Here is a 19,919-nt window from a genome sequence, read left to right as displayed (position 1 = left end):
TACTGAATGCACTGTCTCTTTTATGGAAAAACAAGGTCTTTATTTGTGCATCTCTGGAGTTTGCCTGTCACTTCCTAGTATATACTAGATAAATGTTAGGGAAGAGGCAAAAAGAGAAATTGGAGATGAAAGGAAGGAAAGGACCATTTGAATAACTTATCCATCACGTTTCTGAGAGGACTGATACAGAATAATAGTTCTCTGATTTTTTAAAAAACCTCCAAAGTAAGAAATTTCAAGCTTTCTCATTATTGTTATGATATTTAATGATATTTACTGTCATACTTGGAGTATGGACTTTATCTAATCTAAATGAAGGAAATCGCAAAACTGCCAGCACAATGGCACAATGACTATTTCTCAGCATAGCCAGAAACTCTGGGAAACACAACCAAGTATCTGGCTACATTGAAATAAAAATTGTTCTTAATAGAAGATTTAAATTCCTCTTGAAGCATCTCACTCCACTTTGAGGAGCTTTTAATTTAGTTAACAATGCTACATTCTTCTCATATTAGAAACAACAAATGATGTGGTAACATCTTAGTTATTTTTTCCTGACTGTTCTACATATGTCAAAAGTACATTAAAAAATTAATACCTTAATATGATAATGTGAGTTGAGGTTTAGTATCAAAGGGGTTGCATTGACATGCTGCCCTAGGGTGCCTGGAATCATTGAAGTGGCTGACACATTATTTAATTTCCTCCTGCTCATGTAGCTGAATATGGACATCGACGTTCTCCCTTGTTTTTCCTGAAGTCTTCTTTTTGGTATCAACACCAAAGAGCTAACCACGTGGTCCTTGAGAATGAAATAGATTCTGATCCTTCATCTAATGACTCTTTTGAACCAGTGTCTCCAGAATTCCATGGGAAAGAAGGCATCAGGTAACAAATAAATCGCACAGAGGTGCAAATGGAGAACAGGTCAGAGACCAGCAATCTATCAGGCATAACGTTATGTGCCAAGATCACCTTTTGTGCCCCTTTGGACCACCTATGCCCTGCCTGCTGCACTCGTGAAAGGATATACTCATTTTTCATAGTATTTTGTTTTCTCACATTTTCAACCTTTACATATACTTTTACGTGATATAGCAACAACCATCAACAAAAAGATAATCTTCAAATTTCCATTTTCCTCATTCTCTCTCTTATTTCTCCTCTTCATGTTTTTCTCTCTTTGCTGCTCTCTTTGTGACAAACACGGCCATCAACTCCCTTGTCATTCCCTGTACCCTTTTTATGGTCATTCACTTTGTCCCTTTCATCTGCCTTTCCTGGCTTATAATAAGATGAGGAGAAAAGGCAACTAGTACGTAAAAGGGAGAGAGACATTCCAGAGAGAAGGGAAGGAAACGTGAGAAGTTAAGAGTACTAGTGCCATGAGTATATGCATATCTTCCCTTTGAGATGATGTAAGTGCTCTGTTCAATGCTGGTTGCTTTGATTTTCAAATAGCTAGAAATCTCTAATATCCCAGATCTTTGCTGAAGTTTTGTTAATTATTTAATGTTTTGTTCATTTCACTACTCAATAAAAACTTTCTGATCCACCCGTTCCACTAATGTATTTTACCTCTGAACATTTATGATACCTACAGTTTTTAAACATTTAGTTTCTTAAAACATAGGTCCAATATGAACAGACAACGAAGAGCATTATTCTCCCATTCCTCATGAATTAGTGCTATGTTCTCAGAATTTGTGATTCCCTTTAAGCTGGAACCCTAAGTTTTATATTCTTTGTAGTGCCTATGTCAGAATCTGGTCCTATCAGAAGAGTCATACAAAGCCTTGAATGATGAAAGAAGGCATTTTTGTTTACTCAGTGGACAGGGAGGAGGGTATTGAAGATTTCTGAAGTGTGGGTAACGAGATTAGTCTTATGCTCTAGAAAAATTATCCCCATTTAATGGGCAGAGGCATTGGAAGCAGAGTCTCACATGCTGACTGTCGAGATAGTCTAGAAGATTTTGCCTGTGGCATGGCTGCTCAAGACTGCATGTCCTGTTTTGTTGCTGTGGCCTGTACTACATCCAACAGACCAGTGCAGAGAGCTCTGAAGCTCTTGGTTATTCTGTCCTAGAGGTTAAGCTAGTTGGGCTCATAATCATCTCTTAGTTTAGAAGGCAAAAGAATGAAATGTCAAATAAAATTCATTACCGTACCAATTACAGAGTAGATTCTACCTAACCTAGAATCTGCTGCCTAAACACTAAAGCTAAATTCCATCAAAATATTTGGAAAAAAACGCATCATTCATACTGCTTAGATGAAATGAAGGAATAAGGCAAGCTGATATCTATTACTGCCTGAAAAAGAAAAGATGGGCAAAGAGAGGATAGGAAAAGCCAAGCAACTTGCTCAAGGCCACACAGTTTAGGAAGTGAGACAGTATTTTAACTCATATATGCTCAAACTGCATTGTACCTATTCTGTGGATTGAATTGTGTCCCCTCAAAATTTATATGTTGAAACACAAACCTTCAAAGTGGTGGTATTTGAAAACGGGGCCTTTAGAAAGTAACTAGGGTTAAAGGAGATCATGGAGGTGAGACCTTCACGATGGGATTACTGTATCTGTAAGAAGACAAGAGAGCTTGCGTTCTCTCTCTGCCATGTCATGACACAGCAAGAAGGTGGCTGCGTGTGAGTCAGGACGAGAGCCCTCACCAGAAGACAAATCTGTTGATACTGCCATCTGGGATTTCCCAGCCTCTACAACTGAGAGAAATAAATGTCTATTCTTCAAGCCACCCAATATTTTGGTATTTTGTTACAGGAGCATAAGCAGGCCAATACAACCTAACTGCTGGTTTGTTGTGATAATGTAAGAAAATAATACAGGTAGAATGCACTGGTTTATAATAGACATTCAACTAATTCTAAGTCTTTTTCTATGCGCTATGTTTTTTAAATCTATCTTCGCTTTAAATCCTTGTCCTCATCTTCTTCCTCTTCCCATCTTCTTTGGAGGTTTCTATGTTCCAAGAAGTTTGTGCTCTGCTTGTATTATCTGATTTACTCTACAATTCAATCCTATATGACAGTTAATGTTGCCATCCCCATCTTACTGTTGAAGAACTGGACTCAATGAGTTTTGAGTACATAGCCTTTGTAAGAGAGCTAGTGGGTGGCACAACTGGGACTTTACCCAGAATAATTGGACCTCCAAGCTCTGATCTTTCTGTTACGGTGTGCTGTTTCTTTTCTTTTCTCCACCTTAGTATTTCCCCATCATTGGTGTAATCTCCAGCCTTCCTCATATTCAGTCACTTGTCACAATCCTTGTGGCAGCATACGTATTTCCACATGCTAGCTATGCCCTCTGTATTCTAGATGGTTCGATTTCAAATGATGAGAAGTGCTGCTTGTAATGAGATCTCATAGGTGCTTCTGCCAGTGGCTGTGTGAAAGCAAAGAATCCCCAGAGTTTCTTTGAGGCTTTGCTCAAGCCTCAAATACTTGATTTATTAACCCTCTACCCATCTCCACAATTTCCTGAAAACATTTCCCTCTTTTTTCAGAATCAAAAACCTTAAAAAAGAATATACAGGAAAGCGTGAAAAAATAGAAGCTTTGAGAGGTAATAAAATAACATGTTTTATATGGTTGCTTGGTTTAGTGACCCCCTCACTGTTGTAGCATCCTGGTAGGGAGTAAGAACAGATATTTCAGATGTCATGATTCTTCTTTATCTGAACACATTGTATTTCTTTCTGAGTAAATAAAAAGCCACATAACAATGTGTAACATTAAAAAGTAGTGTGTAACATTAAGCATCTTATAGGGTTTGAAATATATATGATAGTATTGGGGAATTTTTTATTTTCAACTCATCACATGCTCTAGTCCTAAATCCTAAAGCTGTCTTTATTATAGGCAGGCTCTTGCTAATGATAAAACTGCTTTTATTAAAAAAGTGTTAATCACATAATGACATATTATTGACAATGCTGTAGCCATAAAATGCGTATCAAATGAGATATAACTTTAAAAGAAAGAATTATAAGGTAAATTTTATTTTAATATAATATTATACTAACATAGTATATATTATGTATAAATTCTATTTTAGAATATTTAGTATATTTGGTTAGTATCATTAACTATTTTCCAAGCATAATTATATTTGGTTAGAATACTAACCAAATATATTCATGCTGTAGGAAATTATAAAAATTTCAGAGAAGTTACTATGTAGGATCTGAGTTTTTGAGTAGGATCTCTAATTTTTTTAACATCATGCCAGGTCTGGTGTTTGACATATATGAAGGTCAGATCACTGCTCTCCTTGGTCACAGTGGAGCTGGAAAAACCACCTTGTTAAACATACTTAGTGGGCTGTCGGTTCCAACATCAGGTGAGAGGACAATTATCCAGGGATAGGTACATGGTTAAATGAATTAACTGTGCATTTTAGTAGTTAGTTTCATTAATTAACTTCAATAGTTTCATTAACTACTTGTTACACCCAGGTATTTAAAAGAAAAACTTTAGAAGTTTGTTTGTTATTCTTTTATTGAATTGTATTACATTTATTTAGGAAGATATTATTTGTGTTTTAAAATTTTCACAAGTAGTTTTATGATTATTCAGTTACTAATTAGCATTCTAGCTGGATCAAATATTATTGTGAACATTACATTTTTAATCAGTCAATTATGTATGCCTTACAGGCAAAATATTTTGAAATGAATCTAATAATTGACATACATTGTTTCCACTTAAAAATAATTTCAATGAAGTTTGACACATTGTCCTGATGGGAACTCTCTACCTTTTGCTTATAGGTTCGGTCACTATATATAATCACACACTTTCAGAAATGACTGACTTGGAAACTGTCAGAAAGCTTACCGGAGTTTGTCCACAATCCAATGTGCAATTTGGCTTTCTCACTGTGAGAGAAAACCTTAGGCTATTTGCTAAAATAAAAGGGATTCTGCCACATGAAGTGGAGCAACAGGTATATGAACAAGTGGGGTGTCACACAACCATGAAAATGAAATTGTTTACCTAGAAAATTCTAAAATGTATTTGTGTTATTTCTACACAATTCATCGTGTAAAGGTTAGACAAAGAGTCCCTTTGTAAAGAACAGAAAAATGATAGTATTTTAAAATAAACATTCTGGGTTTTAGACTAAATATTCTTATATTTTATTTTAAATATTTAAATATTTTAAATATTCTTATATTATTTGGTTAGGTACAACAAGTTTTACGGGACTTAGAGATGGAAAATATCCAAGACATTCTTGCTCAAAATTTAAGCGGTGGACAAAATAGGAAACTCACTTTTGGGATTGCCATTTTAGGAGATCCTCAGGTAAGTCAAACTAAAATTGCTGGTGAAATCAGGTTGAATACTATAAAACTATTTTGTTAGATCCAGCTTAATTTGCAAATGATAAATTTAAGAGAATTTTTACAATGAATTACTCAGTACTGAGGTATTATATTCTCCATAATATTTTTTATAAGAATAGTGCTTTTAAAAATAAACTTGCTTGAAAGAGAAGAATTATTTCATGTGCTTTCCTACTATCCAGGTTTTGCTATTGGATGAACCAACTGCTGGATTGGATCCTCTTTCAAGACACCGAGTATGGAATCTCCTGAAAGAGGGGAAGTCAGACAGAGTAATTCTCTTCAGTACCCAGTTTATGGATGAGGCTGACATCCTGGCTGGTAATTTTTGGTTTTATTCATGTATGTTAGTGAGAAATTAGGGTCATGTGTAGCATAGCAGTAGATATGTTCCATAGCTGTGTGTCACTGGGGACTGCTATGGGCCAACATAGAAGAATTTGCTCTCACTCTTTTGAATATCTGCACTCCAGAGTACATTGTCCCAGGGAAGTATTCTGATCCCATTGCAGAGCCAACTGGTTGTAAAATATGTAGCACATTCTCAAAGGTATCATTTGTTTTATTCAATATTAATCTCAGGTGACTTGAAACAGATCCTTTAGATGCATGATAATTTTTTTTAAATATGCTGGAGAATAAACTATTAATAACAATTTATCATTGTAGTTGTTGGATAACAAAGAGAGTGGTTTACATGTGGCCAGGATGATAATGTATCTATGCTAGTGTGTCATGCTTCTAAAATACATTGCTTGTTAATGGATTTGTTCTTTTATAAATTGTAAAGGAATAACTCCTTAATACAATGTATCTTTTGGTTCTTTCTGCATAGATAGGAAGGTGTTCATATCCAATGGGAGGCTGAAGTGTGCAGGCTCTTCTCTGTTCCTAAAGAAGAAATGGGGCATTGGGTACCATTTAAGGTATAGCCCTGAATGTGGGAAACGTGTTGAAACATACTGAAAATGCTAGGGGCAGGTGCTATCAGTATCAATATGTCAAAGTAGACTATGTAACTATTAAATTCATTTTAAAAGAGCGGTGTAAGAACTAAGTCACAATTGCCCTCCTTTTTAGCTAGAATGTAGGGTATGTGAGATTGTAGACATTGGGGATACAATGACGATTAATCTAGGTTTAAATAAAATTTTTGGAAAATATTTTCATAACATGTTGCTAAGAGTAATTTATTGATATTCCAGCCCTTTCTCTTATCATATTCTTGATGTTTATTTTTGTTCATCTTGGCAATTTTAATACCCTCCTCTCTATTCTCCCTGGCTTCCTCTTCTCCACCATTCTTTTGTTTCTCCTTCTCTTCCTTAATTATTACTATTATTAAGTAATGTCTATCATTTATTAAGAGTTGGCTATGGCTCACTTGCTAAAATAATCACGTATAGAATACTCATATTATCATATTTAATTCTCCAAATAACTCTGAGAAGATGTCATGATTATACTTTTTTGACAAATGAGGATGGCACATGTCAGACAGTTTCAAAAATCTGTCAATCTTACCTGGTTTATAAGTGGTAGAGTCTTTGGATCAAGATTATTGGTGTAATGTGAATCACTTTCTATGCTTTGCACTAAAATATTAATATTTCTTAAAAAAAATGATCTAATTGAATCAGTACCTTTTAACTAAAATGAACCACTCATGGGTTTTTAAATAAATCTAGTCAAAATTAAACATTCCACTCTACCTTAACCTAAGCCAAGATCTCGCTTAATACCTCTTTTCTCCAAGTAAGAGTCCTTGAGTTATCTGATTTTTGTCACCCTGCACACTAATTCCTCTGTCATGCTGTATAAATTAAACAGTTTGGACTATAACTGTAATTTTATATCTTGCTTTGTCCAGTAAATTATATTATTTTTCGGCTCATAAATATTAATGAAGTGACAAACACATACTACATAGTTAGGAGATTGTTTTTAAGATAGTGTTGGGTAAAAGTAACGTTAACTTACTCTTTTTAAATGTTAGTTTGCATCTGAATGAAATGTGTGACCCAGAGAGTATAACGTCACTGGTAAAACAGCACATCCCTGATGCCAGATTAACAGCACAGACTGAAGAAAAACTTGTATATGTTTTGCCTTTGGAAAGGACAAACAAATTTCCAGGTAACAAAATGTAGAGACCACAGAATGATTTGGGAATCAGATTACTAACAATAATGATAGTGATAAGAATGATGGCTAGTTTTAATGCTTGCTAAGTATGTGGCACCATGCATTAACTCATTTAATATTCCCAACCCCAAGGCTATTTCTAATATTAGTCCTTATATTATCTCCATGTCACTTATGAGTAAACCACGACACACAGATGTTAAGCATATTTCAAGTCACAACATGTGCCATTAAGTGGTGCAGGCTAGCACTAAACTAAAATTAGGATTATTGAGGAAATTTGTTTCAAGAATGAGTGAGAGAGTATGGTCAGGCTAGGAAGAGGTCTGCAAAAACAGTGCCAGACTATTGAAGTAGATCTAAGGAAATCGTATGCAATATGCAGATTGTTTTATGAACACCATAACCTAATGGTATTGAAAATAGTTAAGATCAACCTTCATGCTGCCAAACATTCTAAAATTAACAACTTTTCTGCAAATATGAAAGCCTGGAGGGCCACTGCTCTTACCATTTTCCTATTGCCTCTCCCGATGCACTGTTTTATTTCCCAAAAGTTTAGTTGCTCTTTTTCTTTTTTTTAAGTGTAGCCTATAAAATGTATTTACATTAATACTGGTGCCATTGCTGCATACTTGAATCAATAAGCCTGCCATAACCATGGTCAGTAAAGAAATGCATCATCGGATGATAAATTGCGGTGATTGGAAGCCCAAATGATAGAGCTAGACAGCTTAGATTCAAATCCCATCTATGCCGTTATTAGCTCTATAATCCTAAACAAGTTATAATACTTTCCTTTACCTCAATTTCTTCATTTGTAAAAAGGAAATTGCAATAGTACTCTGATGTTGTTATGAGGATTAAATGATATATTTAAATATATTATCAAACTATTAAGTCAGGAATAATGCCTGACATGTAGTGCCTACGGTATTTCATCAGGTGTAAAAACCTTCAACTACAGCATGTGCCACTAATGAAGAAACAGAAAGAACTAATGCTGCCATTTAAAATACGATTTACCATCATTTATGGCTCATCCTCATTTCAGATATATCAAAGGTGATAAAATGTATTCATCTTAGAATCAGTGGTACAAAATGCATACACAGTATCTTTGAGATATGTGTCATTTATGAAAACAGAAATCTTTGTGATGACTACACAGTAAAGTTTTACCTGATTACTTATTAAATGCATTCCAAAGAAGATGAGCAGTTTAGAGAAACTGAAAAGAACCCAGAGTTAGGTCGATTTAAGAACTCACCATAAATCGTCAATGCATCTCTATTTTTCTTTATTTATAATTAAGATAGAAGCCTTTAATTCTCCCAATATTTGAATTAGTTTATACTTTATCCAACTTTCAGTTTTCCTGAACACCTCAAGGATCATTCCCAATATCTTTTTTAAAAATTGTCTCTCAAAAGGACCTGCTAATCCCTCATAAGCACTGAATCTCTTTCAAGGCTCCTTTGTAATTTTCACACCATAGTCAGAAGTTAAAACAAAGAGAGATACAGAGAAAGAGGAGGGGAAGGAGAGAAGGGAGGATAAAGAGAGAGTACAAAGTTACATGCACACTTTGTCCTTTCCTTTAATTTATACATTTTTGAACTAGGGAAGATTCTGTGGCACTTAATTATTTATGTAAACATCAGTTATTTTGCATTTGTTATTGGAGTTGCCTGACAATTAATCCTAACATGGAAGTACAAATCTCTAGTCTCTGGAAAATATTTTTTAAATAATTGGGGTTTCGAATTAAACACTTCCTATAATATTAATATAACAGAAATATGTTTTTAAAAATATACTAAATAAAATAATTTTTTCCAAAAAGTATGTAATTTTCTGAGAATAAAAAGAAAAATGTTTAAATGAAACTTTTATACTCAAAGCGATGTGAAAACTAACAAATACATTGTATTATTTTTTAATTTTAGAAGTAAGGGAACATATATATATAGCAGTTTTGTTTATTATGAGTACATTTGGCCTATTATCAATATTTTCTTTTTTAAAAAATATGGTTATTACCAGTCTCAATATGTATTATATTCTTTTGGTCTATTTTTGTGCCTTCTTTAAGACCTTTACAGGGATCTTGATAAGTGTTCTAACCAAGGGATTGAGAACTATGGTGTTTCCATAACAACTTTGAATGAGGTGTTCCTGAAATTAGAAGGAAAATCAACTCTTGATGAATCAGGTAAAAAAAAAATATATATATGTAATAATAAAGGAAGGAAGAAAAAAAGAAAAGAAATCTGAATTGTATCTTTCTGTACAATATTTTATCTTGAACATATGCTTTGAATGTTGAGACTATATGCTTTTGTTAGTGCTACAATTCAGGCTGCTCTTGGGAAAACTTAAGGCAGAGAAAAAAATGTATCTCTGTGGAATAGGGCAATGTATAACACTGGTTGCTCATGGAGCAGATGATAAGTATATGCTGTAATATTAATATTACCTGAATATAAGTGTTATAGAGAAGAGAAAATTTGAATTTACATTGACAATTATTTTTCTTTTTTAAAAAAATGTGTTTCAATAGATGTAGGGTAGTACAAATGGTTTTTTGTTACATGGGTGAATTGTATAGTATGAATCAGGGCTTTTAGTGTGCCTGTCACCCAAATAGTGGATATTATACCCAATAGTTAATTTTTTCATCTGTCACTTGCCTCCCCCCTCTACCTTCTCAGTCTCAAATGTCCATTATACCATTCTCCATGTGTGGTAACATGCGGTATTTCTTACAGCATTTTGAAGATATTATTCCAGTGTCTTCAGGATTCAGTTGTTTCCGTCGAAAGATCTGCTCTCAAGCCTAATTGTTATTCCTTGGAAAGTAGTCTGTCTTTACTCTCTTGTTGCTTCTAAGATATTTCTTTGTTTCTTATTTACTATCATATTGTGTTTACTCTTTACTATGCCTTTTATTTTTGTAATTTTGGGGTATTTTTTTATTGATCAAGTATGGTTCCTACATCTTCTTTCCCTATTTAATTCATATTTGAAGTTATATGCTTGACACATTTTAAGTGATTATATTTAACCTTTACTATACATATATCACAGCTTTCTAGAATTCTAAAGGTAAGCATTTTCTCTAAACTTCTTTTCAAAAGAGGTAACTTTTTATCTTGTTTTTAACCATGGCTATATTAAAAATATTGTCTCTATCAGATATTTTTATGTTCTTGGAGAGAGGAGGAGGGACTTCTGCATGGGCTAGCTCTCCCATCTTGGTCATAAATACTAAGATAGTTTATCTCTTGCAAGAAATAGGTTTATGAGTTTCTTTTCACTGATTTTCCTAAAATGAATGAAGTCCTACAAAGCTGCAGACAGAGGACTTTTAAAATCAGAAAACAGAAGATTTTATTTCATTATTTCAATACTTTTTGCTTCTTTCACTTTTCTTCAGCCGTTGCTCTAATAATGCCATGAGTTAACTTGCTTGCATCTTGACCCAAGACGTTAACTTTGATGCCTTTGGTTGTAAAGATGATCATAGGAAAAGCTAAATAATGCACAACTGAAACAGCACTTTATAAAATACTGATCTTATGTTTTAGATACAGGAATCTGGGGACAATTACAAAACGATGGAGCAAAAGACACGGGAAGCCCTGTTGGGCTGGAACAAGTTTTGTCTTTCCTCAACGGAACCGGGAAAACAATCAGTGGCATGGTGCTCTGGAGGCAGCAGGTCTGTGCAATAGCAAAAGTTCGCTTCCTAAAGTTAAAACATGAAAGAAAGAGCCTGTTGACTATGTGAGTATCTGAATGTTTCAGATTTGTTTAGTCTGTGAACTCAAAATAAGTTTAACTTATTTAACGTGAATAAGTTTAAGAGAGCATAACATTAAAAAAAAAAAACCCTCGGACAAAATAAATCCCACCAAATGCATATATATGATCTTTTAGATAAATAAATCATCTTTTAATTGAAGAAATAATTTCTAATCATGTTGACAGATAATTAAAACAGATAAAGACTGGGGTTTTTCTTTTACACACATACATATATAAAGACATTTATGTTAAGGAATCATGGAGACTACAAATCTGAAATCTATAGGGGCTGAGCAGCAGGCTGGAAGCTCAGATTAGAGTCAACATTGCAGTTGACGGACTGGAAAACTTAGGCAGAATTTCTATGTTGTGTCTTGAGACTGTGTGCTAGTAGTCTCTGCCTTGGCTTCACAACTGTGCCTGGAGCCCACTGTAAGATTAACACCCCTCCAGATTTATCCTCTTCATCGAGTACTATCCCCTTGCATAAGCTCAGCTCTCCACTGAGAACACCCATTCACCTAAAAATATTTGTGAGCACCTCTATGCAACACTCTATTATTAAATGATTGTAATAGACCAGGTGCGGTGGCTCACATCTGTGATCTTAGCACTCTGGGAGGCTGAAGCAGGAGGAGGTCAGAAGTTTGAGATCAGCCTGAGCAAGAGCAAGATCCTGTCTCTACCAAAAATAGAAGAAAAAAAAAATAGCTGGACATTGTGGCATGCCTGTAGTTCCAGCTACTAGGGAGGCTGAGGCAGGAGGGTCTCTTAAGCCCCGGAGTTAGAAGTTACAGTGAGCTATGATGATGCCACTGCATTTTAACTGAAGCAACAGTGCAAGACTCTGTCTCAAAAAAAAAAAAATTGTAACATATATCAAAATAAATCAGACATGTCATCTGTCCTTGATGGTGATTAGTGTGCACTAAATAATAGAAAATCCTGTAAACTATGCCATTTATTAGGAGAAAGATGATATCCAAATAGTGACATCAGAGAAGAAGCTCAGGAAGAATTTGATTTGGTCTAAGAGAATGGAACTTATTTAGCTAAGAATAAAGAGGAAGATGGAAATTCAGGCAGAGGAAGTACCAAGTATAGTGATACATGAGAAATCTAAAAAAACTGATAATTTGAGTTAATTGCAGTGTAAAGTATATTAAAAAGTCAAAATAACTTTCAGAATATGTATTACATAGAGCTAATGAGTTTGTACTTTATGAATAATAAGAAACTATTAAGGTTTCATTTTTTATTTTGAATAGGGGATTTACAATTAGAACAGAATGCCAAGAAGTTTAATTGGACAATAGTGCAAAATTGTTTGGTTATCATAGACACTGGAAGCAGTGAAAACAATCATTTAGGACAATATTGAAAGAGGTCAGGAAAGAGATCATAAAGACCTAACTTGAAAGAGAAAGCGAGAGGGAGGTTTGGAGGCAAGTACTGATGATGATATGATAGATAGGAATTTTCAACCATTGGAAAAGAGACTTACAGGAGAGACATGAGTGGAAAATAGTTGGTCTTTGTAGCCCAAGTGAATGACAAAATGTTGTCATTTACAGAAATTGGAAACAGGATGGGAAAAAGGTTCAGAGTGTAGTAAGTCTGTATATTAATGACATGCCAGAAATCATAATCTGCAGATTCCATAAGCATGAATGAAATGTCCAGGTATCCTACTTGGGGAAAGGGGAGAGAGAGAGAGAGAGAGAGAGAGAGAGAGAGAGAGAGAGAGAGAGAGAGAGAGAGAGAGAGAGAGAGAATACAGATACATAGGAAACATTTCATTTTAGAAAGAAGAAAATGAAGAAAAAGCATGATTCAAATGTTAGTGCTTATAATTTATTTTTATTACTATATCCATTATCTGCTCAAACTTAAAAACCTACAAAGGTTGTTATAAATTATTTTTTTCTTTTATATTTTTTCTACACATAGGTTATTGCTTTTTGGGATTAGTTTAATCCCTAATCTTTTGGAATATCTATTCTATGAATTATATGTAAAAAGTGACTCTTGGGAATTATCTCCAAATATGTACTTCCTCTCACCAGGACAACAGCCACAAGCTCCTCTGACCCATTTACTGCTCATCAATAAAACAGGTGAACACAGGGCTGAAATACCACTTCTGAGTGTTGTTCTTGTTAACAGATTCCCTGGAAATACAAAGCATGAAGAAAAAATAAATTCTGTATGTTTTAGAAAGCACATATGAAGCCAAACAGAAAGTTAATTGAAAAATTAAAAATACAAGATTGGAGAGTTTGTTTCACAGACATATCCTGCAAGTTTACTTAAACCCTAATGGTCATTAAAAAGAGGATTTAGGAAGATAAATCAATGACTGACTTTTGAGGTCTTTTGTCTTTATGAGTCTATGCATTGCTGAGTGCTGGAAAAAAAATCTGTTCCAAATTTATAAGAAGATAGAAGATTAGTAGCATCAAGGATTATAATTATTAATAGTATTTTTATACCAGTAGAAATTAAAACTAAATGCCTAGTCTCAAAGTAAAGTAACCTTGTCATATTTATGATGTCAGAATGAATTTCATAATAGTATTATAGCATTAATTCTGCCTGTTAAAGAAAATGCTTAAACAGTCCTTTTTATGGTATGTTTTGAGTGAGGTGATGCAGTTTAGTTGTGTGTTTATTACTTGACCAATGCTTTATTTCCTTTTTTTGTTTCCTATTTTGTTTCCTTTGATCTTTACCTTCATGGTAGGGTCAAGCATTGATAACTTTGTACATTCACTGAGGCGACAGAACATAGTTTTAGAAGTGGATGCTCTTGGAACTAGAAATGGCACAGATGAGCCCTCATACAATGGTGCTATCATTGTGTCAGGTGATGAAAAGGTATGTTGGACTCTAGTTGCTGCATTTCACCGAAGACAGACTATGGATATACAACTCAAACAATTCATGTCAACTGACATGAAAGGCTAATTGGACAAACAAATGGATAGTTCTCGTTTTTATAGGAGAAGCTGGACTACAACTATTTGCCCACAGCCTGCAGTATAACAATGCATAATGAAATACTGTTTGACTCTATTCCTTATTAAGTTCTATGCGTTGCTGTCATGAATAATGTATTTTAATCTTATTACCAATGGGATTCCCTTTCAATTATTAATTTAAATCTTATTTGCAGTTAGAACTGAGAATAACTGCCCACTTTAGACTTGGCCTTTGCTTTTCTGTTTGCCCTTTCTCCATACTGTTTCATTCATTTATATCACCTGTCTAAACCGTATAGGACATGGGTCCTCAAACTTTTAAACAGAGAGCCAGTTCACTGTCCCTCAGATGTTGGAAGGCTGTTGGAGAGTGCGGTGCACATTCCACACATGCGCACTGTGGGCCCGGGACAAGTCGGCTGCTAAGCAGGACAGGCAGTGGCGGCAAAAACACCCAGCAGGCCGGATAAACGTCCTCAGCTGGCGGCATGTAGCCTGCAGGCTGTAGTTTGAGGACACCTGCTGTAGGAGTTTGAATCAGAAAGCGCTATGGTAGCCAAATGGAAAAACAGGAGACCATGTTAAATATACAAATCACAGCTGTTAGGTGTCATAAAGTGTGACATTTATAGCTCATCACAGTTAATTTTCAGGAAAAATTTCCATGCCAATAATAAAAATAAAAAATTACCTTCAATCCAACTAGTCCTCAATATATCTTAATCAAATTATTTTCCAGTATTCTTAGAAAAGTAGTTTTAAAATATGGCAGTCTTAACATCAATAAATATTGCTTTAGGTAATTAGGTTAGATATAATATGCTTGATTTATTTATGATCATAAAAATATATTCGCAAACCTTGCCTAGATTTTGGGCAATATAGATAATTATTAATACTTCACTTATATTCTTTTTCTCTGAGAGAAAAATAATCACACACACATGTACACACACACACACACACGCACATATATAATATGTTCTCTTAGAAGAAACTTTACATGTAAGCTCAGTATTTGTGAAAGCATATACTTTCATTACAATTGCCTGCCTGTCTGCTGCTTGCCAAGTATCCATGCATCCTTCACTTAGAAAATGAATGTATTACATTTTGAAATAAAGTCTGCAGCCATATTAAAGTGAGGTTGCATTTTGGGGTTTTGTAGCTTTGCTACTAAAAACCATTTGAGCTATTTTGTTTTGTTAAATTTAGGCATGCATAGCCACATGGATGATATTATGGCATATAGAAACCAAAACACTGGATTTTAAGTGTACTGGGAATTTATCAAATAATACGAGTGATGATGATATCAATCTCCTTTAGTGTTTTGGCCTTCCTATGTTATAAAAAATTTGAATGATTTTCTACCATATCCATTCATTAAATTTTATATTTGCTTTATAGGAAGTTAGAATTGATATTTATTATATTTCAGGAACACAGATTTTCAATAGCATGTAATACGAAAAGGCTAAATTGCTTTCCTGTCCTCATGGATGTCATTAGCAATGGGCTACTTGGAATCTTTAATTCTTCAGAACACATTCAGACTGACAGAAGCACATCTATTGCAGTAAGTATAATTATATCTCACTTATACTGACTCACCAGAAGTTTTCAAGAAAATTCTTGAAATGCTGAAATAACATCATATTAATTTTTATGAACCTATTCTTAATAAGTTTATATTTTATATTTAAAAAATAACTCTATGTATAATATATATTTATGTGTATACACATACTATTCAGCAATGATTACATAACATTATAACCTTATTCAGATGAGGGAGATCATTGAAACAACAGAAAATACAGTTAATTGGGAAAAAAAATTAAGACTTGATCTTAGATCTGCCATCATCTGTGGTGTTAGGTAGTGGGACATAGTTGAAACAGTCACAGTCTTAAAGGCTAGATTATGTGGGCTTCTTAAACAATTTGACTTATGTAGGACTTAGTTCACCAATCCGCAAACAATACAGATAAAAAAATTCACCATGCAAGTTTCTTAAGAAGTAAATGAGGCAATGTGAGCACCAGGCTAAGTTGGCAAAGTTACCATGTTTCCCAGAAAATAAGACCTACCCATAAAATAACCCCTAGCAGGATCTCTAAGCATTTGCACAATATAAGCCCTACCCCGAAAATAAGACTTAGTGATGGGCGTGGCTACGTAGTGTATCTGCACAACCATGCATTTCATCACAGAACAATAAAGAAGATGAGCAGCCCTTCTCATCTGCCCCATGAGAGCTCTATTGCTAGACATGAGAGATTGAGGCCAATGGTTCTAAAGGAAATAGAATTGCAAGAAATTCAGGATGGAATTCGGGGTTTGGAAAGTTATGAGATGTTCCAGAAGAAGACAGCTTAACTCTATTTGAATAAATGTAGATTGTTGTACCGTACTTAAAAAAAAAAATCCCCTGAAAATAAGCCCTAGGGTGTCTTCTTGAGGAAAAATAAATATAAGATCCTGTCTTATTTTCAGGGAAACAAGGTAGTTTAAGTATATAAACGTAGAAAACCATAGGTGCTCAATAAATTGTACTTTTTACCATTATTGCTGCTAACGTTATTTTTCTTGGTAATGCATCAAAAGAAGCTTCCATTAAAAAATATTCAATTTTGACTAGATCATGGGACCAGCTGAACTAGAACTAGGAGTAGTTCTTGTCACAAATACAACTTTTAATATCCAGGGTGGGGAGGGGGATGTGCACATCTATGTCATAAAGTCACCTCTTTCATCTTGCTATGTTGCATTTGCCTGGTTTATTATCTTTATTATCTTTCTTTCTTTCTTTTTTATTTCAGCTAAAATGACACCTTGGGCACATTCTATAGCTTCTTGTTCACATTTTGCTATTAGGAATTATTCCAGTGCAGTCCAAAACTTCAATTTCCTATGAAATTCAAGCACTGTAGGGTCAACTTGCGGCATAAGGGATATGGATGGGGTGAAAGTGGGGTGGTTTGTCCTTTTGTTCTCTTTTATGGTCTAACACCTTGGAGTAGAAGAGAGGGAGTATTCTAGCTCTGAAACACTCCCCTTTCTTTCCCTTCTGAGTAAAGCATTGCTGGTGCTGGAGGTAGAACAGACGGATGGAGAGATGGAGATTATCCTATAGAAATAGTGCTGGGGAGAAATCTATGCTTTATCTAGTTATATCTGCTGCTGGTAGCATCTACTTATGTGGTCGCCACAGCTCAGGTGACATGTGTGATTGTCTTGACCCCAGTCCCTTCTGTAGATGAGGGTGCACTCAAGGTTGTAGAACAGAGTTTCCGTAGGCTGCTGCAGAGGAGTCTGCACTATCAAGCTTTCTCCAGTCTGCATTGCTCATTGTTTGATGTGGTCGTCATCCAGGTAGTTCACCAGCTTCTACGCTTGGTTTAACTTGTGTGCTTCTTCAGAAAGAGCTATGGGAACTGTTGAGTGTTTCTTGTGTGCTGTCTGAAAGCTACAGAGATTCAGGATACGAAAGGCGTTGGCTCATCTTTTCTAAAGTACATCATACCATTGTCCTTTCAAACCACATTTCAGCAGTCCTCCTTCCTTCAAAAATCTCTAGAGAAAAATAAGATATGTACCATAGGATTTATATATATTAGCATATTTAAATGCCCTAACAAGATGTTGAGATAGTTGTTGTTATTGTTGTTGTTATTATAGGTATATATATATCTCCTTTATCCAAAATGCTTGGCACCAGAAATATTTTGAATTTTGGATATTTTTGGATTTTGGAATATTTATATATACCTCATGAGATACCTTGGGGATAGGAACCAAGCCCAAACACAAAATTCATTTATGGCCGGGCGCTGTGGCTCACGCCTGTAATCCTAGCTCTTGGGAGGCCGAGGCGGGCGGATTGCTCAAGGTCAGGAGTTCAAAACCAGCCTGAGCAAGAGCGAGACCCCGTCTCTACTATAAATAGAAAGAAATCAATTGGCCAACTGATATATATATATAAAAAATTAGCCGGGCATGGTGGCACATGCCTGTAGTCCCAGCTACCAGGGAGGCTGAGGCAGAAGGATTGCTCGAGCCCAGGAGTTTGAGGTTGCTGTGAGCTAGGCTGACGCCACGGCACTCACTCTAGCCTGGGCAACAAAGCGAGACTCTGTCTCAAAAAAAAAAAAAAAATTCATTTATATTTCATATATACCTTATACACGTAAGGTAATCTTATACAATATTTATATTTTTAATAAAATATTTTAATAAACTGTGTGTTGTGCACCTGCATTTTGACTACAACCCGTTACAGGAAGTCAAATGTAGAATTGGAAACTGTGGCATCATGTTGGCACTCAAAAAGTTTTGGATTTTGAAGGGTTTCAGATTTTGGATTTTCAGATTAGGAATGCTCAATCTCCTTTATTATTATTAGATAGCTGAGGAAACTGTAGCACATAGAGGTGTCAAATGTGTTTCATCATCTATTATACTCAATTGATATACCTGAATATATAATTATCTGGATAACCAAGAATAGGATGTTCCCAAGGATTAACAATCAACTTGAGTTCCCACCTTTAAAGATGTCTTAACCATAAAATATTTGCTACCCTCTAGCCCAGCTGACCTTGAACTCAGATGTAGATAAATTCTGTCTGAATTGCTGGTTTCTCCACCCAGGACCTGGCATTCTCTTGCAATTCTGCAAGCCTATCCTACTTGAATCTATAGCACAGAGCTCATTCTAGCTCAGACCTCACTTCTGACATCACTCAGCAATTTTTACTATCTCTCGGAGTGTCCTAAAATGCTCCCAACTCCTGAAAGTTATACCCATTCGTCTCGTATATTTGCCAGTGGACACTTGCCCAAACACCCAGGTGGTATCAACTATCTTTCTGTGTGTCTCCTTCAGGTTGAGCCACACAAGACTCTGACTGTGGGGGGGGGGGGTATAATGTAATATGGACATAATATGTTGTTCGTGAACCAAGTCATGAGTAAGGGTGCTGGCTGTTGAGATGGATTATGAATTTTCCATCCCCAGAGATCTTCCAAATCAGGAAAATCAACAATGATGTCCACAGGCAAGGATATGAGATGGCTGATGCAGTCTTTGGTGCCTTTTTTCCTCTTTCAGGGCCTCATCTCCACATATATATCTTTATTAAAACAATTTTCATGTGCTGCAAGATCTTCAAGGGGTGCCAAATTTTAGGAGGGGGTAAGAATATGGAGAAGTAAGGAGACTGCAAAACTCATGACAGAGATGACTTGCAATGTAGTGGAACAACTGATCATAGATCAAGTCAAGGCTTGTTGCAAAACTCAAGGTCCTCTTTAACATGCACAGGGGTTTGATTTTTTTTTCAGTGCCTTCATGTGGATCACGTATTGACCATTTTTCTCCAAGGCCTATTACTCTTATTTTCTAACATCTATCTACTCATTAATTTATATCTGCCAGATCCCTGAAAGCACTTGAATTCTGAACCAGGGAAGTGACTATTCATGAATGTTGAACTGGACTGATTTGGCACCAATTTCTGAAAGCAAAACAGCCCTCCACTGACAGTTCACAATCCCTGTTGTCTACTAAAACATCAGCCTTGATGTATATAAGCCATTGT

At 35.2% G+C, this 19,919-nt stretch overlaps 1 protein-coding gene across 1 annotated transcript in view; it reads left to right on the top strand.

Annotated features, from left to right (window-relative positions):
- Positions 1–19,919, top strand: part of ABCA9 (ATP binding cassette subfamily A member 9) — a 58,855-nt gene that overhangs the window by 13,923 nt on the left and 25,013 nt on the right. The window contains exons 10-22 of the mRNA XM_012747410.3: positions 723–891; positions 3,533–3,591; positions 4,258–4,368; positions 4,799–4,974; positions 5,217–5,336; positions 5,560–5,698; positions 6,213–6,303; positions 7,374–7,513; positions 9,618–9,737; positions 11,113–11,311; positions 13,283–13,449; positions 14,076–14,209; positions 15,755–15,892. Coding sequence (XP_012602864.2) covers positions 723–891; positions 3,533–3,591; positions 4,258–4,368; positions 4,799–4,974; positions 5,217–5,336; positions 5,560–5,698; positions 6,213–6,303; positions 7,374–7,513; positions 9,618–9,737; positions 11,113–11,311; positions 13,283–13,449; positions 14,076–14,209; positions 15,755–15,892 — 1,763 coding nt within the window. The remainder of the gene's footprint in view (positions 1–722; positions 892–3,532; positions 3,592–4,257; positions 4,369–4,798; positions 4,975–5,216; positions 5,337–5,559; positions 5,699–6,212; positions 6,304–7,373; positions 7,514–9,617; positions 9,738–11,112; positions 11,312–13,282; positions 13,450–14,075; positions 14,210–15,754; positions 15,893–19,919) is intronic.

The sequence above is a fragment of the Microcebus murinus genome, chromosome 18 (assembly GCF_040939455.1).
Source record: "Microcebus murinus isolate Inina chromosome 18, M.murinus_Inina_mat1.0, whole genome shotgun sequence".
Taxonomy (NCBI): Eukaryota; Metazoa; Chordata; class Mammalia; order Primates; family Cheirogaleidae; genus Microcebus; species Microcebus murinus.
Note: the sequence above shows the minus strand (reverse complement) of the source record. Positions and strands in the feature narration are given on the sequence as shown.